This window comes from Athalia rosae, chromosome 4, assembly GCF_917208135.1.
Source record: "Athalia rosae chromosome 4, iyAthRosa1.1, whole genome shotgun sequence".
NCBI lineage: Eukaryota > Metazoa > Arthropoda > Insecta > Hymenoptera > Athaliidae > Athalia > Athalia rosae.
The window spans coordinates 12,788,000-12,810,554 of NC_064029.1; the positions used below are offsets into that span (position 1 = coordinate 12,788,000).

The 22,555-nt window shown below is 43.7% G+C and overlaps 1 protein-coding gene across 16 annotated transcripts in view; it reads right to left on the minus strand.

The window, feature by feature from the left end:
• Positions 1–22,555, minus strand: part of LOC105691160 (gamma-aminobutyric acid receptor subunit beta) — a 90,899-nt gene that overhangs the window by 42,698 nt on the left and 25,646 nt on the right. For all 16 annotated transcript variants that reach the window (XM_048654874.1, XM_020855362.3, XM_020855359.3 and 13 more), the window contains exon 2: positions 1,547–1,647. Coding sequence is in view for 15 of the 16 variants with exons in the window: in XM_020855362.3 (XP_020711021.1) it covers positions 1,547–1,647 (101 nt within the window). In the remaining variant the exon portion in view is untranslated. The remainder of the gene's footprint in view (positions 1–1,546; positions 1,648–22,555) is intronic.

Sequence of the window (22,555 nt, forward strand, 5' to 3'; positions counted from 1 at the left end):
GACGACGCTACCTAACGGGGTAACCGCGCCACTCGCGCGTTTCTCGTCCCTCTTGTCCTGCGTCATAATACCAACGCCACGACGTTCTTTCGCATGTTTTTTGGTTGTAACAATCGATCCAGCTTAGTTTCCCTATATTACGTACGGTCCCAGAGAATATCTCCTCCACGTTCGCGTCGTGATCTCTGCTTTGCTTTCGTTTCAACTGAACTGCACACGTTGCGAAAGTACCGCGAATTCCAATCGGCCGGAGGAAGAGTCATCCGTGACTTTGACGACTTCGTTTCTTTGACGAGCTTCTCATCGCCTTCGAGATTCGAAGAAAAAAGGGAATTACAGATCGAAGGTTCTACGTTACACTTGCATATTTCGATTGCCTACGATTATACGCCTATAATATAATTGATTCAGAGGGTAATAATTTTTTGTTATCTGTACGATTATTTGATAAATTTAAAATCTATGTTCAATGCGGCTGAAACCTCGATCCGATACATCGTTCAATGATCAATGATTCGTATCATTTCTGCGATTCGTAGGTTGACCAGTTATTGAATCATAGATCTTAGAAACTACCGATCGCGTACACTTTGAAAACAAAATCCATTGAAAATATTCAAATATTCAAACGAATGAAATTTATTGCGAAAGTACTCGCGTATTTTCCATTATTTTTTTTTTACAAAACGTACGCAGATCGTGCTCAATTGCTTGCACGGATCTCGCATGACCGCCTCCAAAGTTCGAACCCAGTGCCTGACCGAAGTATATGGGGTATCGTGTGAAAAATACGTACACACCTATGATACCGTGAAAAAAAATTGGGACGAAATTTTTAACCTCGCAAAGTGCCCGTTTTTTTCCCTCGCATTCGCACTTTCGGCCAATAAGGTGCGCGTTTCACTTCCCTGCAAAGTTTCGCGAGTTTCTGTATTATTTATTTATTTATTTTTTATTTTTCATTCTCACAAAAAGCACAACGCACATTGTTTTACACGAGAAGATCGATATGCCGAAGTGAACATGGGCCGGTATAAGGATAATTTCGCGGGGGAAGGGGTTTTGTAGGATTTTAGTAGACAGCTGGGCGCTTCCTAATGAAACGGATCCACCTTACGGTCTATTAGGGTAGAGTTAATTACCGCGAGAAGGACGGGGGAGGCGGTTTCGCGTATCTCGTTCTACTCGGAGGCACTGCGTCCGGGCCCGAGGCGGCCGCGAATGAAATTAGCAAAATGATAGGGCGTGTACGGTTTAGGGGATCGGAGTAGGAGAGATGTGAAAATTTAGGGGTGCTCATAGGTATGCAGGGGGGTTGGGGGGGGGGGGGGTGGTTTTCACGAGGTGTGATGTACGGGGTGTCGATGTGCATTTCGGTGCATCTCGCGAAAAATATCGATATCACTGGTATTTTAGAGACGTAGCATTTTTTTGTTTGTTTTTTTCCGGTGAACATCAGATGCGGTGATAATCGATCGGGTTATATCATATGTGGTAATATTATAGTATAAACTGTAATATCGTTAAACGTTCGTTGACGACTTACCTCCGTAGTTCGGCCTTACTCTTTTGTCATAATTGACCGAGAAGGAGTCAAGGATCTTTGAAATATTCACCGCGCTAACGCCCTGCGAACCACCGTTTCTCCTGGAAAAAAAAACAAACGTCGATTAAATGAAATGAAAAATTTACAAACACTCGTAGAGGTTCTTCTTCGCGCTGACATAAACGAGTCAAACGAATATCGCGTGGATACATGTATCGCCTGAATCCGCCGTAGCTGTTATTATACTATACTCACAATCGAGACCTTTCCAAGATTTATTGAGTCATAAATCTGCGACGGCGGCAGATTCGGAACCTAAGGCCTCCACCCTCTCGTTCGCTTTACCGTCAACCTCGTCCCCCCGACCCGCCCCTTCCCCCATTTCACCTTCAAAATTCTTCACTCGTAGAAAGATTAAACGACAAGAGCCGAGTGCATACGGTCTGCGTACAAGAGTATTGTACATTCGCAATCGAAGTAGGTAGGTACGTACGTGTTTGTATCGAGAGGATGAAATGAGAGAAGAAGTGTTATATTCGTCTTAAAAAAATTTCATCTTCGCGCCAAAAGGAACGAGGTTTTTTTTTGAGAATATTAACGCATGCTAATCTTTATCACAACGTACGGGATAAGAACCGGAGAGATTTACTCATGGAGGGCTACTGATTTTCAAAGAGCGTTTTTTTCTACGTAGCACAGTGTCCTCTTCACATTATGCAAATTTCGAGTGTCTGCAGTGGATGCAGGTTATCAGCTGCTCTCTTCGCGAGATAATAGCGCGAACGTTTATGCGATATACAGAGAATAAACGGATCGTGGTGAACATCTGGAAGTGATATTTCCAGATCGCAAATTAGAGCAGTGCAAAGCGTGGCCTCGCTTCGAATCGGAATTCGGCGAGTTCGGAACCTGCGCTTTATTTTACCGTTAAATTTTCGACTCGTTTTATCTCATTTGAAAAGTGAGACACCCCCACCTACCGCCGATTCCAGACTCTTGATTTTTCATATAAAATTAACCTGCCGGAATGTTAACCTGTACAAACTGTTGATTCCAGAAGACTTGAAGGCAATTACCGATCGAAACTGAGAGGCGCAAGGGGTGTGTAAACATATATCTACGGTAAGGGTTGCTGGGTACGAGGTGAAAGAAGTAGTGGCGTGGGTGGGCAGGGGGGAGGGGGGGGGGAGTAGAGTAGGAGATGAATCTTATTAGTGTACCAATCGATTAGGGACCCGGGGATGCTCCGGCATCAAGGGTGCCGAGATGGAAACCATTCTTCCGCTATCTTCATCGGTTATTAGAGAACCAATTATCTTGCTAATACTTTGCCTGCAGAGTGGAAAATCATCATTATTATCAATATTATTATTATCATTAATAATATCGCTGTTATTATTATCATCATCATTCATTCCGTCGGGTGTTTTCTCAACTTTATTATCTCTTCCTTCCGCACTTCCATAGCTTTTGTGTATTTTTATTTGTTGAAAAAAAAAAAAAAAAAAAATTGCATACAAGGGGAGTGAATTTTCGATCGAAAGAAACAACATTCGGTATTATATGAAAGATAGATGGATTTTTAAGCATCAAAGAAAAGAAAAAAAATGAAAGAAAGGATAAGAAAATAAAACTTTGTTGATTCCAACTTTTGAATAAAGGAAACTTTTGACCTTATACATACATATCTCTCTATATATTATAAATAAACGTACATAAGTAGGTATGCGATTTTTCAAACTTTCGAACGGAGGCTAACGCGTTATATACCTGTGTAAATAATTTATATATGTACGTGTGTCCTACATAGAGTCACGTGTTACACTTTGTTCGAGAAAACTGTGTAAAATTAGATAATTTTGGAATGCTTTCTTCAGTTTTCATCAACTTATGCCTGTCACAATCGAAGAATCAATTGGAAGATTTTCATGGAAATTGATCGATTTTCCGAATCGCGAAAAGAGATATTAGTAGAAAAAAAAAAAAAAAAAAAAACTAAACGAATCAATTGATCAAAAAAACGCCAACATATTTGGTGAAGGTTTAGTTCCCCTATAAATTAGAGGCACATCGGTAGCGTCGTAATCGCGTCTTCCACGGTTTTAAAGTGGTTTGTAATACGTAAGGTAGCGGCTTTTCCGGTAAAACTTGGTAAATACCCGTAAGCCGTCTTCGGTAAGCATTAAATTGGAGGAGGGGGGGGATGGTTTCGAGTGGAGCTTTTCTAGAGGGGAAGTGGAGAGTCACTTGTATAAATGTTCGTAAAATTAATTCGATATTTGACAGTAAAATTTCCAAAGCATCCGAAAACTTTTCGCCCAGTTCCGTCGCTTCGCAATATTTTATTTTTTATCTTTCATTCGAATACCGACAGCGGTTAGGAGGTTCAACGATTCGCAAATACGCCCGACGTTACAACGCGACCGTTGCGAAAGGGCACGGTTTGCCCTCGTTGACATTTCCACCCGAACGCTGCCGAATATCACCGTGTAATTTTCCCTGCCTTGTCTACTTCACGCCTCAATCTCACCTCATACGCTTTGTTGACCGAGAAATGTCAACCGAAAAGCTTTCCTACCCTCTCCCCTCCTCGAACGTCACGAGACTGACGCTGCACATCCCTACAAGCGAACCGAAAATCGGAATACATTAGGTATCTAACGGAGACACGAAAAAGGCTGGGGTAGATAAATTTTTTCATTTCGAATCAGCGGTTCGAAATAAAGAGACGTGCAGATTGATCGTTTCAAAAGGTATCGACGAGTCGCGAGGGTGTGAATATCTCCGAAAACTGGCCATAAAAATCTTCTGTTTGAAAAAATTTCCATCACTCCACCTTGTATCAAAATCAAGAAGGATCGCAATTCCGTTTCAAGATGCTTTGACATGCGAACTCGTTACAATTTTCAAATGAGCCTGCACCCTAGAGATTCGGTCTTACATTGAGATTCAAATTGTAATGATTTCGGTGAGACGCGAAGAAGGATAAAGGAAATTATTCCTAAGAAAAAAAAAAAAGACTAGTATATTTGCTATGTATATTTTACCGCTATGTACCGCAGAGTATCAGAGATAAGAAAATGTATACCGAGAAGTAGCTGAGAAAGCGACCGATGAAACGCCATGAATTTCAACTTGTCGAATTTTGAAGTACTCTTGACCTTTTACCCCTTGCCGAGTTGATAGGCACGAGAAAGAAAAGGAGAAGAGAGAGATAGGGAGAATGAGAGACCATCGTGAAATATCTAGACCGAGCTTCTATCTTTTTTTTTTATTTATTTTGCCTACTCTTTTCCCTCCTCTTTTCTTCCTTGGTATCTTCTCCGGATCGGACGTGCGTATATTTTTGCTTCGGGGTGCTCCTCTAACCACTCGAGGCCAACTCCCCTTCGAGTAAGTTTACTCCTCGAGAACTTTTGATTCGAATTGTGATTTGATTGGGTGCTTCGCGTGGATCTACCCGATCTGAGAAACTACTTCCAAAAATAAAGAGCGAGAAATAAATAAGTGAAAAACAAAAAAAATTGCATTCACATTTCATGTTTGAATCGCAAAATTTTCACCCCGATACTAATTCGTGGACGCAGTGAGCGATGTGAAACTAAAAATTCTACGATCTGTAACGGATGCGAAATCCGTCGACCTCCGAATAGTTGTTTTTTTTTTTTTTTATTCTAATCAGAACTTTGGCGATGACTTTTCTCAGTTTTCGGGGTCGGCCTTATCGAATTAAAAAGATGGACCCGAAAATATGACCACTCCGATCCGAGTGAAATTGTCTACGTATTTATATATAATAGCGGGCGGAAGATCTTGAGGGCAAAAAATAAAAATAATTATATATCTTCTCATTTCCGGTCCATCTGCGACGTTGAAATTTCTTGCGACGATATCCAACTGTTAAGAGGGTGTTGGAATCCCTCCAAGTTCCTTGTCGCAATTATATTATACGATATTATCGAAACGAGGATATAATATATCTATATACAGGGGTGGTCGCTTCACCTGCAGGTTCGAATGAACGGCATCGTGATCGTTGAAAATGTTCGCCTGCACCCAATGAAAGAAGAGAAAGAGACAAAAATGAAGTGAAAAAAAAAAGAAAAAAAAGGAAAAAAAAAAACGAGAAAACGAGAAAACGATTGTGACGAGAGGAATTGAGGAGGGAAATGTTGAGTGCTAAGGGTGAGGTATTACAGAGGACAACGAGGAGGGTAAAAGGAGAAAACAGAAAAAGAATCAAAGCGAAGAGAGTGTATAGATTCGAATATAGCTCGTCATTTGTGACCGATAAAACATTGTTTCTTCAAAATAAAAACGGAGTAGGTAGGAATTTCCGATTGGATGTGCAGCTAGTTTTTGATTTATTCATTTTCTTTTTCCCTCTTTTCGCCAGGTTGAAAAAAATTATCCACCCCTCGACGGTGTGTATCGAATATGAATAATTCATGATAAATATGAGAAAAAAGAAAGTAAAAATGAACAAGGACCAGAAAATAATGAAAATAATTTAAATAGAAAAACATATACAAAAAAAAAAAAAAAAAAGAAAAGAACACCGCCTGCGGAGGAACCTCCCTTTCTACCTTTTTTGGTGGGGGGGTGCTGCAGGTTGGCTGCTCTCGTGATTTACGCTAATTCCACATTGGGTGGCGGGGGTCATAAATTTGTAAACGGCCCTTCCGGTCACCGGAGCAGAAGCCAGCGCCATCCTGCGCACGGATGTACGATGCTCTGGATATTTTACGAAGCTCTACCCCTCGCGATATACCTCATGTATATGTATACGTGTTACTATACACATACCGACGCGACTAACTACCCTTTTGCTGCCCTACGCGCTATCTGTACACAGGGTGGTTACACGGTGGTTGGCCGAAAGCCAATCGATGTAATCCGGATGTAATTGGTTGTCTTTTGTTTGAGGTTTGCGTCTGTTTTTCGTCACCCACACGTCGGGAGGGAGAAGAGAAAAAGGAAAGTTTCGAGATGACTTCGGTCATCCGTAGCCGCTTCGTGTTTACTTCAGACGCACCGTATTTTTATTTATATTTTTCAGCTCAATCCTTCCCTTTGCCTCGAGCCCATTTTTCACTCATCGCACGCGGCGTTTACGTATCTTATAACATAGAATACACCCCTGGGGGCTGTCGAGCTCTTTCTATATCGTCTTTGGCATCCCCTTTGTAAATCTCGAATCCAACCCCTGGGTCCCAAAAGACAAAGAGTCCTGGCTAGAGTAAAGTTGACATGGTCGAGTGATTTTCGCTGACGTCGACCTCCCGGTCGAAAGCTAAAGCTTTAAGACTCCGGGGGTCTAAAACTCCAAAGTGATATACGCCCGAGTTAACGCTGGCAAATACATAGAAATATATATATTTCTAGGGAGAGAATAAATACAACGGTAGCGTACGCGTACGTTCGTAGCGTTATTTTATTTAAACCGTCGTTCGTATTTTCCTCCCGTATCACGTTCAGTTCGATCGAACGAACGTTAATTGATCCGCATCGGGGGTGATTTCATTCGAGATTCTGATTCGAAAGCGATATAGACGAAGTAGGTGTTTTACGGTAATTGGAACACTTTTCTCCATTCTAACGGCGGTCGTCTCAAAGATTTCGGCAATCGGAAGAAATCAGGTTGATTTTCCCCCGCCTTATAATCAGGACTCGCGATTGTTGAAGGCTCTCGCGACGAGGTGGTTCGGGTGGTTCGTCCGACTCCTTGTTAACGGCTCGTTATTATCGGAGTTATTATTGCCGGGAATCGACATTGATTACCGTGTTCGGTTCCCAGTTTCCACCCTCTCCCGTCCTCCCCGCCCAGCGGACATTTCAATCGTCCGATTCACTAATAGGGGGACTCCGGTATCGACGCTGCGGCCACCGCCGACGTCGTCGGGGGATAAGAAAGAGAAAGAGAAATTAGACGTGGATCCGCGGTGGCGAGGGTCGCGCCTAGAGAAACGGTTCATTCGAATTTCTCGAAATATACGCGTATAATCGATCGGAGGGGGTAGTTCGCTAATTTGATCGGACCATTATATATCGTTGGAACGGATCCGACTACTCGCCGGGTGAAATATCATATTTTCTCCCTCTCCCTTTGCTTTTTTTCCCTTCCCCTCCGCGATACGTATACGTGTACACGTTGTACTATATACGCGTACATAAATCTTGCGAAAGACCGTTGGCGAAACTTATTTAAAGAAAAATTTCGTCTCCAGTAGCTCTTAAGCGTTTTGAGTTTGGCCCGGCGAACGATATACCCGTCGCATATATGTATAGCGTACGTGTGCACCGAAGGCCAGTAAAAGAAAATGGAGAAAACTAAGCGTTTGGCTTTCGCCCAGACTTCCCCGCGGGAGGCAGAGGGACACTTCCTACATCGCGGTTGTATAAGAGCGCGCGGTACGAATATCTAGCGAAAACTTGGAAAGAGGTAAACCCGTGGTCTCGGTGTACGTATAGTTTCTATTATTTATTTTCCATCGACGAGCGTCTAAACAGTCCGGTGCGGAGGGTCTTAGAGCGGATTGATTCGATAATTCAGACGTCGGTTGCTCACCGGTTCTCCGGAATCACGGTACATACCTGAGTATATTTTCACGTGCAGTTCGCGAGCTACGTGTTCCCATATATTATTCTCTCGTTGCAGTCTTTCTCACGCTCCGCGTTTCAAATATATATGTATATATATATCGTTCCAAGCGGCGATATCTTACGGGTGGCGGAAGATGCATCTTCCCATAAGAAAAATTTCGAAACCGTTTCCGATCCCAACATCCGTAGAATAACGAATATTCTTCAACCCGTACCGCGCGACGTGAAGAAATCGAGGAAAATTGACGGCGACGGGATGCCCGACGTTACGTCGCCCAGGAAGTTGACTTTTATAGGGATTGACGAGGGGTGATAATGGATCGCGGTGGAGATCTCTCTTCACATGTCGGCCGACGCTATTCCCAAATATCATTAATAGAGAAAGGGTTAGGGTTTCGTCGAATAACAACCGATTGATTCGACGCGATGGTCGCGTTTTTCATTGCATTTTTTAGCCGTTACTCTTTGGTGCATAATTAGAATCTCGTGTTTGAATGAGAAGAAAAAAAATTAAAGACCATCGAGAATCTAAAATACGAGTCAACTTTTTTCACCCGTTTTCCAAAATGGCCGGTACGAAGATAATAACTCATCGTTATGGTCGTATACCGAAACGGCCTGCGAATGAAAAGGCGAATTTCTGCATATAATTACTTTTTCTTGTTGTTATTTTTTGTAATTTATTTTTTCAACTCATTCTTCCGCTCACTCCACCGAACTTCACCGTCTACCTCTTGCAGCGCGATTCGAAGTACCGCTCATGAATATGCAACCTCGTGACTACAATATTATGCTGATATATACCTTTTTTTTTCTCTTGTTTGTTCTGTTCTCCTAATTTTTTTTCTTCTCTCTCTCTCTCTCTGTTCAGTTTTTCGTCTTCTGTACCAGCTGTACGTACCTACCCTCGAAACTACTATATGCGAAAGACGGACACCCCCTGTAGACATAACCTTTTCTCATCCTATACTACCCTTTCTTTGTAAACTCGGTTAACTAGTTGGAATTCGCCAATATCAGCATCGCCTAGCCAATTCGCGAAGAGATAACAGCCTCCCTGACATCGTTACGTCAACGGGTATACTTATATTGACTATTCGTGAACAAGCGAAATCAAACGGCACACACTGCATCAGTGAGACCTGAAGTCGAGAATTTCCAGTCGGTTCCGACGCGATTCGAACGAACGGTAGACGATAAGAAATTCACGAAATTTCAAAAACAGTCGAGCGGATGGTTTCAAACTTGACCGCGGTCGCTCCAACGATTCAGAAAATATCCAAGTTTAGGCCTAGACGTCGCGAAAGTCCGAGGAAATACACGTACCCCGGATTTTGGTCAAATGTGGGGTGAATAATCAACATTTCTATTCGTCGGGTTTTACGGTAATCATATGCAATTTGATCTCAGGATTCCGAATCTGAGAGCCAAATTGATCCATCTGTCAAATTGATCGAGTTATTGCCAATTTTTTTTGCTTGGAAATGTCGAAAATCAAGGATATCTAGATGGGATATATTCCATGCTTAACGGTTTCATGTTCCCGAAGTAAAAATGACGATGACGAAGAATATAAGAAATTATAAAACTGAAAAAACAACTAATCAAATGGAACACGGCCTTACCTGATATTATAATCGATATAGTGTAATGAATTATTCAATCCTGAACGAATGATATGGCAGGTACATGCGAACCTTTCATTCCTCTCATCAAGACGACGAATGAAGTACTAAGGATATGTACACTTTTTTCGCTCTATACATGTATAAGATTGAATTTTGACGAAGATTTTCTCACCCCTGATATCGTTATTATATACAAGGTATATTATATACCCGCACGTGTAACACCCACGCTTCTTTCTAGCCAACTATAACGCGACCTCATGCAACGAAGCGATGCTCTGACGTCATCGATTTATAAGGTGAGACGACGCTGATGGAAATGTCGAACTCTCATAAGAATTACATCGGGTATAACGTGAGCAAACATCAAAGGATATTGTCAACGGTGAAACACCTCGTTAAATTTATATTGTGTGTACGTAGAGGGTCGGTATGCACGTATATGTGTGTAATTTATTCCTCAAACCCACAGAATCCGCGGGAGTCGAGGATAATTGTAATATAAGTTGCGGATAGATTTTCACGGGGGAAAGATCGAGTTTATCGCAAATAGGAAGCTGGAAACCCGAGGAGGTCTGCAAATTTTCAAACCACGGGATTTTTCAGCGAACAATTCTCGCCCGTAGCGAACGGAAAGTTAAATTCGTTTCCCATCGGATTGCAGATTTTTATGAAAAATGTTTCAAGCGATCGATAGGATTTCACGGGATTCAGAGTCTGCTGTGAATTTGCTAGTCGTTCGTTCGAGCTCGGGGTTGGTTCGTCAACGTAAATAGCTACATATTTGTCGCTGGCGGTGTCACTCTGCATTTCGCGAGAGATGGATCCTCCTCCGGTTTCTGTATAGAAATGTGGTGGGTTGGGTGCTTTCCAAGGTATATTCCACACCTATCATCACCCTAAACACAATGATACCGAGAAACAATGGCCGCCCCCGCGCTACGTAACTAAGCACGATTTTGGTATATATAAATTCTAAATCTTAACGCGAAACAAAGAACGGAGAAGACACAATGGGGAGACGAACGATGTACGTGCCCTTCGTCCTCCGAGGGACCTCCCGTAAAGGATCTTATGTGCCAGCGCAAAAATTCACCCAAAACTAGACCGCCGGACGACAAATATATTTTCTATAATAGCTGAGTACCTATGCGTCGGAGTTGACGGTCCTGGAGCTCGCTCGTCTCACGATCCTCGTACCTCTGAACTCTCACGATCAACGCCACCAATCATAGCTTCCTAACGTCCGTTGACGTGAAACAACTGAAATTTTCATACGAGTTGAGCGACGTCCAAGGATTGTAATTTATTCCATGACTCGTTTCAATTTTACCGTGAGTCGATCTTGCGATCGTAGGAGATCGGAAAGTGAAGGATACGTTGAACAAAATACTGTTGTCCCACTCGCCAATCTTTATTTTTCATCAGCCTGTAAATTAAACCGTTAAAAAGCGATTCGAGTATTTACCATTAGAGAATGTCTCGTCCAATTAAACGTTGTAATTAAGTAGATGATAGATCGGCGATCGTGATGTTCGAACGTTGTCCCTCCTGGCCACTTTAGCTTAACTAAGTTCCTGTTATAACCACCCCGCGAACTGTTTATACGTACATACATATATACGATACTGATACCAGTCGCTCGACACGCGATACTCAAGAATGCAGATAGAGGCAACACGCCGATGCTTTTGCGACCGAACCTCACCGCGTCGTAGTATAGACCACGTTACGATACCTACTGGCGTCTAACCAAATTGCCCTCTCGGGAGTTCACCTCGAGGCAGGATTATGGAATCTGGAAAAGGGAAATTCCGACGTCATTCAACAGCTGCCACTTTTCAATTCTCCTTCCGCGATCATGATTTCGTATCATCCGTTCTCCTACCTCGTAGAATCCGTTCGAAGAGAAAAAAAGAGGATCGGAATATTTATGCAAGATCGAAAGCTGAAATTCGGCGCATATTCTCACGACTGAAAATCGAATATAACAATGGTATAAATTTGGATATTTGGACGAAATTATTCACAATTTCGGATAACATTCGATATCTAAAAAAAGAGAGCCAATCAGTTGCAATATCGTCGGAGGCTCGGACACTTTTCAGTTGTTTCTTTGCCAATTCACTTGGCGGCCTTTGATCGACGATCGTCGAGTTCGATTCAATCGTAATCAAAGCAAGATGGCCCTGAGCGAATGTCCGGTACATAATAAAGTTCACACAGGTATACAATTCAGAGGTTATATTCCAAAGGCGAGCAATTTATATAGAAAGTGATCGCGTGCATATTCGTCCGTGAACAATAGCCGATTAGAGATAGATAGCAGACGGCAGCGACAAGGTAACAGTGATAATGGAGTCCAATTACAAGAATACTGTCCTGTACCGGCAAAGGGCTCTCCTGTGGTGTCCCTCACCTGAGTTAGTGTCGTTCAATCGATCAACTTTCCCCTCCCACTCGCTCCCTTTCTAAAGCTCCGGACTTTCGAACAAATTTAACGCCGTGACGTAACGAATTAATGTTACGTTATTTTATTTACAGCCGATAATTAACGGCCGTATAATTGATACTTATTTATGCGAGGAACACAAGGAATAAAAATCGGAAAACAGGCTTTTGCTTATTACCTTGTTATTACAAGATCGTTAAAAAAAAATTCGCCAGTTATCTTCAATTTTGCTCTTCCGCTCATTATTCCGACGAAATAATTGCTTTTTTATTTTCATGCTATCGGATCAGCCGCTGCGTTAGATTTTTAAGAACGTAACGGCAGATCTGAAAGAAGAGGGGACGGAAGAGATAAAAAATCACGACGGACCTTATACTCGCTATTACCTGATTCACAGCGCACGTCGTACACTTGTTAAATTTTTGTGTGTAACGTAGGTATCTATAGCGATTAATTTTTCACCGCAATTGCAATTTTGACACGTGAGCTCGCGTGCTACTGTTGCACGTTAATTAAAATTTAAAACAGTTACCGGCTCGAAAACTCCGGTGATTTATCGTTATCATATCTTACTTATGGCAAAAAAAAAAAAAAAAAAAAATCAACCCATCACTCGAAACAAAAAGCGAAACGCAAATCAACCGCAACATCATCGATCGGTGGTTAATGCGGTTAACGGTGAAAAAATTATGTCGCACATCGTGGAATATATTTCGAAAGATATATGTATAATCCCCGATCACGCGGGCAACCGCGGCGTTATATATGTATTTCGCAATATTTACAGGGTGGCGAATGTAGTACATACATACACGTATATGGGAAAGATTTAGGTCTTACATAAGTCCTATAGATATATAAATATATTTTACGAGAAAGGGGGCTGGGTGGGGGCACGTTAGTCGGTGGTCTTTAATCAAGTTTTAACGAGATATTAATCAGCGGCGGGTGCGAGAAGATAATTTTCCCTCTCTCGCGTTCTCGTAATGGTGCACGGTGCGGTATACGTATCCCACGATCTTTGAGGGTAGGTGGAAAACAAATGAGTTTGGCAATCACGTTTTAATTATTGAAGAATCCTATCGGATTCCGAAAACGAGGAACGGATATTATGGTACAAGTTCGACAATGGGTACAACGCCCCTAATGTCCAGGTTAGTTGAAAAATAAAGAAACATCGAACGAAATAATTTTGCAATCTTATGCGATTAATTTAGTAAAAGCTCAACGCTCCGGGCTAATCCCGGAAAAACATCTTTTCTTCCATTGAAACTAGTAAAATCGAGCTTTCTTTCATCCCCGTGTGAATTACGTATTTTCACTCACATATTTATATCTACAATCACGTAATATGTAAGTTGGTCATGTATACCTATGTATAGTTATTAATATACATTTACCGTAGAGAACTTGTGTTAATTGCTTTTTAATTGCTTTCTGGTAAACTACTCGGGTATGTATACGTGTTTTGCTATGCTAAATTTATGCAAGTCAGGGATCGATAAAAAGACCGGCTGCTGCAGAGAATGTCAAAATTATTATATCATCGTTATTATATTATCATGATTATTATAATCATCATCGCTGTCATACTCGTACGATATTTTTCTGCTTAATCAATTTTTTCCCTTTTTCAACAATTATAATTCAGTCCGGGCGTGGCCTGACGTAACATCCAAATTTTGTCTCATTGTCAGTCTACGAAAAAAGCTCACCAATTTCAACGCGGCTGGGATGGATATTGCGACACGTGCACCGATTACACGTATACCTAAAACTACGACGACGACGACGACGACGACGACGAATTAGTCAAGGGGAGTCACGCGATCCAAGGAGGATCATCGGCCCGGTAATTTCTATTTTTTTCCTAATTCACCTCATCGCGATGAATTTCTAAATTGTAATCACACGGAAGCACCGGCTCGAATTAAAGAGTAAAAAGTTTTCCACGCGAGCGAGGCGCGGTACAATTTCCCTGCACCGAAATCCACGAGCTAGCTCCGTTCCGTCGGAAATTCGATCGTCGATAATCTTTTTGGCGTTAACGCCCGAAAGCTCGTTGGTTTACCGGGGGCGTGATCATACGGTACCCAGTAATCAGTGAACTAGTCAACGGTCTGCGGTTCTACAGATCCGTTTTGTGCGGTACGGCGGGACTGGCTTCGGGATTCTGCACGCCGGCGAATGTCGAGGGTGCGGAGGAACGCTACGGTACGTATACGCCCCACGTCTGGCATACGTATGTATGTACATACATACATACGTACGAAACACGTAGAGGGTACCGCTACGGTGCAATAGACGAACGAGAGGTGTGTACGGAGGTGTTTGTAATGCAGTTTCCGATAATGCCGGTAACCTAATCACACCCGACCAACACCCTATCGAGCCTCCGATAAAGTGACGTTGAGGATTATTTCGATCACCTCTCCGCGCACCGAGGTGTACCTACACCGACGTGTAATTCCCATTGTACGAGGTGCGACGCCTTCGCGGGGAGCGATCTCGACTTTTTCCACGATCGGAGGAGCGTCCGACGAAGACGAGACCGACGAAACGCCCGACTCCCGGAGTCGAAGGGTCGAAAGACTCGCGCGATTGTTTCGTACCTGCTCTCGTTCGTACCGGTCGCACTTATTTGCGACGAAATATGTACACAGAGACGACGAAAGAAGGAGAAAAGAAAGAAATATAAAGTCGAAAGAAACTACGTAACTTTTACGACTGAGAAAATTGACAGGAAATTACTTCTCTCGCGGAACGGTATTTTACCCGAGTTAATACCCGATCCACAACTAAGATTATAAAGTACGCCAATTACTTTGGAATATTTAATATTCTTTCACAGTATAATTTCATTTGTTTGATTAATTTTTTTTTTCTTCCCTTTTCTCTCGTTTTTACCCGTATAATCGGAGTAGTTCGCTGCCAATCTTGATACAAAGCTCGATATACCTATACCTTTGCATTTGAATAGCTGAGCGTGTGCGTTATACGTACATACGTATACACGTGTGTACGACGGAGGGGCTTAGGTGAATTTATGGAAAAAATATTCGTTTTCTCGAATAAGAATAATATCTGTCTGCAGTTACATGAACGTATTCATATAAATCCGCGTGTGTACGTATTCATCGGAGTAATATTAAGAGCGTCGCGGGTAAAATTTCTACTTCAAGTACGTGTACGATAGAAATAAAACACAAGTGTTTTACAGCGTGAAGTAGCATAATATTTCTCCTCAAATATGCACCGTGCACACGAGTAGCTGATAAGTTGAAAAACATTTCACCGATTTTTACATGCAGGTACGTGTAATACGTATTTCAATATTTTCAAACGGTTGGGCTGCGCGGAAGACGATTTATTCCGTGATATTTATTTTCTTTCGATACAGAGCTGTGTATGAAAAGATACGCGAAGACATTCAATTCGTTTTATTTCATTCAGTTTTTTTTATTACGAGCCTGTGCAACTGGAGTCTACCGCGAATGATCGTAGTGCGCTTTCGACTATTCGCAACGTATTTTTCAACGATAATATAAAACAATGCGCAGGTACGCGCATTGCAAAGAAGAATGAACGAAGTTTAATTATTGTTGAAAAAAAAAAAATAAATAAATAAAGAAAGAAGAAAAAAAAGGAAGACGATTTCAGAAAAGAAAAAGATAAAGAAGGAGAATAAAAAGTTGCCTAGTTCCAACTGGTTAATCTTGGGTAATTGGGTTAAGGAGAATAGAATACATACCTACGTCGGTGGGACTGTACGTTATATTATTTTACACGTCAACGGTCAGGGTATATAGATGTGTTTCTAATTATCCTTTTACTCGTCCCTTTTTCTTTAATTTTAATACTTTCTGGAAAAATTATAATGAAAAGTTTACTCTTCACTTGACACCGATATCTCAGCTAAACTTTCATAGTTTTTTTTTTGTTTTTTTTGTTTCAACGGTAGAATCAATCCACCCGTCGCACTGCACACTGTGAGATTTTGCGAATTGCACGTAGGGAAGGAAACTTGAAAATTCAAATCCACGCGAATTAATCGCACAAAGTTGCTGGCGACATTGGGCACCACGCGACTGTTATCGTCGAACAAAAATGAAAATCACGAACGCAAAGAATAGATAAATTGTCGAACGATCGACGAAAAGCTCGACTGCAGTTCCACGAAATATCGAGAAAGTCTAAATCCTACGCCCCGCTAATTTTCAAGCTCCGAAATCGTAACGGCCGACGTCGATATCATTACTTGTACGCGCACGTGTATAAAATTGAAGCAGCTCCATGCATGGCAGCCAATAGCAAACTATCTTTATTCTATATCCTAATCGTTTCGGTTGAAACTTGTATCAGGTAATATAATGTACCGCTATCTATGCGGTATCGAATTTTGTTCCCTCTTGTATGGTAATATAGGTGGGTTATAGAAGGTACAGGTATACGTATACGTGTATTATAAACGTACTTCTAGAATACTTCCGCAAACCAATATCTGGCTAAACTGGTCAGGAAATCGAGCACTATTCTACTCTACTCTACTCTGCTCCGCCGCTGCCGCCGCTGTTCTATACCGGGCCGATTGTAAACGTTTATAGTTTAAGGGAAATATCGTTTTGAATTCCGCATGCCTTGTACCGGCCATACCATTTTACATAGGACGTACACGTTGTACCGTTAACTATAATTTTCTGTTAGTCGAATTCACAAAGCGACCCATGCACCGTACACGTTTATTGTTATTCGGTATAATATGGTGATTCGATGCACTCCGCTCTGTACGAGTCCCGCAGATTTGGCGAGTTAAGTTTTGATCAATATATACGTTATACGTTGTTGAATATTCAGGTAAACGGAAGAGGTAGTTACGTATGCGTGTAGTTTCGATATTCCTCGCAGTAGTTCCCCGCGCGTTAAAAACTTTTCGATAATCAGACTCTCGGTTGCTCCGCGCTGTTGGATTGTTAGTCAAGAGCACCGCGGGGTAACGCGGGGTCGAAGAAATTTTTCGGGGTTGAAAAAAGTGGAACTCGACAAATCCGAAAAATCGGATAATCGGTGTAAAAAGCTCGGAAATTTCGCTCGGTGTATCAACGCGATACGTGAAAAGTTTCGAATTTATATGCCGTCGGAATCGCGCGTAGCGAGCTTTTCTCGCTAAAATAATATCTTAATCGGATCAACACGCTAATGGCAAACGAGTAACCAGTAATTTCATTCCCTAACATAATTACTGAGCTAGGTGCGCGCATCGCTGCCCGTTATTACATGTTCCGCGCTCCGTACCGTGTGCGAGGAACGCAAAAAAAAAAAAAAAAAAACACATGGGGAAATGAAAAGCGAAATAGAACCAAAGGGAGGAAGTGGAGTAAGATAGAGAGAAGGAAAGAAAGAAAGAAAAAAAAAGAAACCAAAAAATGGGGGAGAAGAATGAAATGGTTGAAAACAAAGGGTTGGAAAAAAAAAAAAAAAAAAGAAGAAAAAAGGGAGTACGAACCTGCGTGCTAATGCGCTAACGGCAGTGATATAATTAACTACGGCATTCCGACTGCCGCGACATGTTATCGAAACGGCGCGCCTGCGTCGAGGCGTTTCCATGAATGCCTACTTAGCGGTATTACGAATAATATACCTGTGAAATATGAAAGCGCAATCTATTCGCATCTTCAACGTATACGATATGATAATTAGGGTGCGTCCGCCGAGCACCCTATTTCGGTGTGTCCGTGTGCGCCGCTTTTTCACCGCGCAATTGTCGGGTGAATTTTTTTTCACCCTCACAATCAGCCGCCGATGGATTTGTAAAATCATGCGGCGTTTCTTTGGCTCGTTTGTGTGCGGGTATAACGAACGAACGAACGTACGGTACGGTACGTACATACCGGGTGTATGTACACGTTGTGTATAAATGTATTTTTGAGAGGCATATAAACGCGCTCAAGTCGCTCGCGAATCAAGCAACCGACGACGATGTCGGTTGACTCGCAACCAGCCCACGACACAAACACATTACCTTAATGCGACCCAGAAAGCTCTTTTATTACACTCGCCATGAATAACTATCACTATAGCTAGAGGTATGTCACCTGCCGTCCTTTCTGTGTTACCGTGTATCTAACCACTCACGCTATACATATGCAGATATACGTCGGGTAAAATGCTATACAGTGGTAAGCATAGTCTACATTATCACACGTATTATACAGGTACGTATATAACCTGCTTGCAAAACTTATTCGAGCACAGATATTACATATGTACATTGTGTCTATATATTTGCATAACATAGCGCGCCAGGATATACCCGGGGTATGGCAATATTTTGAGAGCTTTTCTTTTTCCCCAAGTCACATACCGGAAATCGATAAGAATTGGTCGAATGTGGAGAGAGAGAGAAAAAAAAAAAAAAACTGTTGGCGTGTTAGTTGGAGAAAAAATGTATTGGCGATTCGCTAGCGTACAGCCGTTCGAAAATTCGTCCAAGACGATTCGAGAATTCGTTAACATTTCTTCTCTGGGCGCGATTCGAATTTTTAACACTCGATACTCGCACGGTGATTCGACGGTTGTAGGTACCGTGCATAAATATTCCTATACGGGATGCAAAAGACAGACGGCGGCGCGGAAGATCGGACGATTGCACAAAAGCCTCTTACAGCGAATTACCCGTCAAAGCAGCGCTACCGTGTCGTGCGACTAATGAGCCGAAAAAAAGTATCAAACGTTCTTCCGGCTCTCGATCGATCCCCGAGAGTAATAAGGTCTTCCGATTCGCTACTCCGCCCTTCGAGATAACGCGCGCGTACCTAGGAACGAGGAAAAAAAGATCAGATTCGGTCGCGGAGAATTTGAAACTCGTGCGGCTGGAGATCGAGGATCGCGTGGAGAAAAAAAATCCCCGATACGTCTCAGCTGGGGCAAGAACGAAGGTGGAAGAGGGAAGAGGCGAGGGGAGCAAAGGGGCGGTAATATCGTAAAAGTAGGACGGCAGTAAACCGCGCCCTTTCGATGCGCAGGATTTTCGAAAAGGTTCTCTCGCAGTGTGGGTAATCGTGAGAATATGCCTTCGAAAAATATTGCCGGGATCTCGGAAGTGGTTCGGGTATAAAATTTGATCGGGATTGAACAGCCGGTTTCCCACCTCCGCACCCGATCTCGCGATCGCGTACGGCGGCGGCGGCGGCGGCGGCGGCGTATATTTCGCGGTGTGCGCGAGTTGCCAAGGATATTCCTGAAAAGTAACAACCACTTCTTAGCGTTCCGCTATGTGGATTACGCTCTCCCGCTTCCGATACGACGATGGAAGTGGAGATCGCCAAGTAGCTGCTCGTACAGCCCCGGTAGCTTCTTGGGTCGAGTTTAGAAAATGTGCGATATATAATGCATAATAATGTGTTGCTGTAGCCGGAGGCGTGAGAGTCGGTTGCTTGTGTTTGAATTGATTGGTAACCCTGGTCGCGTGTCAAGGCTTTAGATGGTTTATATACACGTACTAGCTAGTTGAATGTATTTGTCGACCCTGTCTATACGACCCTGTCCGTCGGTCGCGATTTCAAGAGGAGCTGCCGCTGCCGCCGCTGCCGCCGCTGCCGCCGCCGTCGCCGCCGCCGCCGCTGCATTTACCTTGGGCGAATAAATCCTTTCGCAAAGGTTTGTAATCGCGGGCTCGTGTGTATTGAAAAAAAAAAACGTGGTAACGAGAGCCACTGCGACGGACCGGAGGGTCTGGTCGTTTTCGTCGGAGGAGCCCAATCTCATTGCGTGCACTCGCGAAGCACCGGAATTGCAAGACCTTTCGCCTCGCCGCTGCGTGATTTTCTTCTTTTTTTTTTTTTCTCTCCCGCGAATCAAGGGAACTTGAAGGATTGATTGGACAGCTAAACTTTTCCAGAACTACAGACAAGTTGAGAGGTAGAATCCAACAATATTTTCTCCTACTAGACGTTCGAGCGTAAAGTGAATAGCGGTAATTTCTAGCGCATAGTTGTTACATTTCGATGAAACTAACGTCGCTATTGATTTTTAAAGCACGAAGCTCGGGAAATCAATGCCTGATATTCAATTCCAACTTAAACGATTCTCATTCAAACTATTTCAAAGACACGCCATTCCGCTATGGATATGGAATTGATGGAAGGTAGAATCTAGTTGGCTCATTTTTCTATACAATCGAATTACCTAGTCGCGCGAAACTTTTTCATCTATCCTGCCATTCGTTTGCAATCCGGTGCTCCGTGACGTCTTTTCTCTACGAACGTCGAGACGTCACTCGCCGGAGATTTTCTCAAATAAAATAACCGAGTCGTCGAGAGCGATTATCGATTGCGAACGGGTATTATCGACGCGCGTGAACCTCGAATCGGAAAAAATCGGCGCATCTCTCAGCGGGGGTCTCCGAGCTTCGTTGATCGGCGAACCTCGATAATCGCGCATTGCTCGAAATTTCCGACTCGTTGGATCGTCAGCGACCGAAATACAGTTTTTTCGTATCGGGTACACGCGAACAAAGTGGAACGAAATCGCGAGTAAATCGAGGGGAGTAGCAACGGGGCACGTAGGATACCGATGTGCAAAGCTGCGGAGGTTTCGGATCGATTGTTTATCCAGGCTGGAGGTTAATCCACGTAAAAGAGTTTTATGCCGTGATCCGAGTCTACGTGGGTATTATCATAGCCGGGCTGGCGAGAGTCGGTGTTCGCCGTTGTCGGTGTTGGTGAGTGCGGCGGCGGCGGCGGTGGCGGTGCTGCCGCTGCTTCTGCTATTCGTTTGAAATCGAGGAACACGCCAAGCACGGAAATCTCGGCTCGATCCGTGAAATCGCGAAACGTCCGACCGCGACATGCCGAAGTGCGCTCGTCGACGTCGCGCCGCTGGAGGAGGAAGACGAGTCCGGGTTAGACGGAGAGGGACTGACGTGTGTTGGTCGAGTGTAACGTCGTGTACGAACTTGCGAACACTCGGAAAGGCGGAACGCCAACGTTACGTTTATACACACCGAAGGGAGAGGAGTGTTACAGTTACGGAGCGCACCTCCGCAACACCGACAAGACCCCCCAGGCCGCAGCATCGGCGGACGCCCTCCCGAGTTCGCGTTTGTTGGAGGTCCCATTGATTTCCTGGGCCATGTCAAGGCTGCACGCGAATCCTTCCCGCCGCTTGGCCCCCGGCCGCGGCACTGCAACCCTCGCTTATTATAGCTACACCCTTCTCTGCGCCCCACGTACCCCCCCCCTCCCCACCGTTACATGCCGCCGCCGCCGCTACTACTGCACTTGCACATCGCCTCGAACTAGCAACACGTCAAACTCAAAGTCTCCCGCCGGGCGGCCGTCCGAGACCCCCGTTATATTTTCGTACTCTCGAACAAGCTGAATTTCTTCCTTTCGCAAAAGAAATTAGTCATATCATCCTCGTACGAGGCGGATACCTCGCGTTACGCCGTTGCAAGGCTACATCGAACGGTGGGTGGTATAAATAATTATACGTGTGCACGATTTCACGTATTTATGACCAGCGCGCTGCGGTTCTCCGATATACCCGTAATGCAATTGGTCAAGGTCAAAGGACGCGATTGCGTGCACGAGCGTTATCTTCTTGCGGTATTCGCAACTGCAACGAAAAAATTCTTGCAATTTTTGCAGCCGCGACGACAATTCCTTTATTCTTTCACTCGATCGATTCATTTGCGTAATATGAATTAATACCGAGCGCGCGACGATGAATAATCGACGCGGTTCATACCACTCGCGAATTCATCCGGAGTCCTCCACCTTATATATCGCGTCCGAACGATATTTTCCTGGAATACCTGCGGAGCCGGGCGGGGGAGCGAAGGTGTCCCGCAGGGTAAGGCAGGACGGAATAGGGATAGCAGGGGTTGCCGGTTCGAGGTGAGGTGAGGTGATGTTAGGTTACACCAGGCCTGCGTGCACGCATAAAATCAATGCTTGGCACGCGACACCCAATTGCCCAGTTAACCCCTGCGACCCGCCCTCCGTTCGCCGAGCGCAGGAACACCATCTGCCTTCGATGGCCGAAGGCTCGGCGCGCAGATATTCTCGCAATTTTTACCTATAATTATACACGCACACGCGACACGCACCTTTCGTCACCGGCGATTACATTTTTCCCTACGTATACGCGATCCGGATTCGAGGTTTTTCGTTTTTCCGTTCGCGTTAACGGGTGACGAGATATCCGGATCGGAGTGCGGGATCGAGGGAAACACGAGGAACAAGGACGCGATCGGATTTTGGCCAATCTGCAATTACGAGCGATGGAATCGAATTTCTACGGGAGGGGGGAGTGAACGGCACGGAG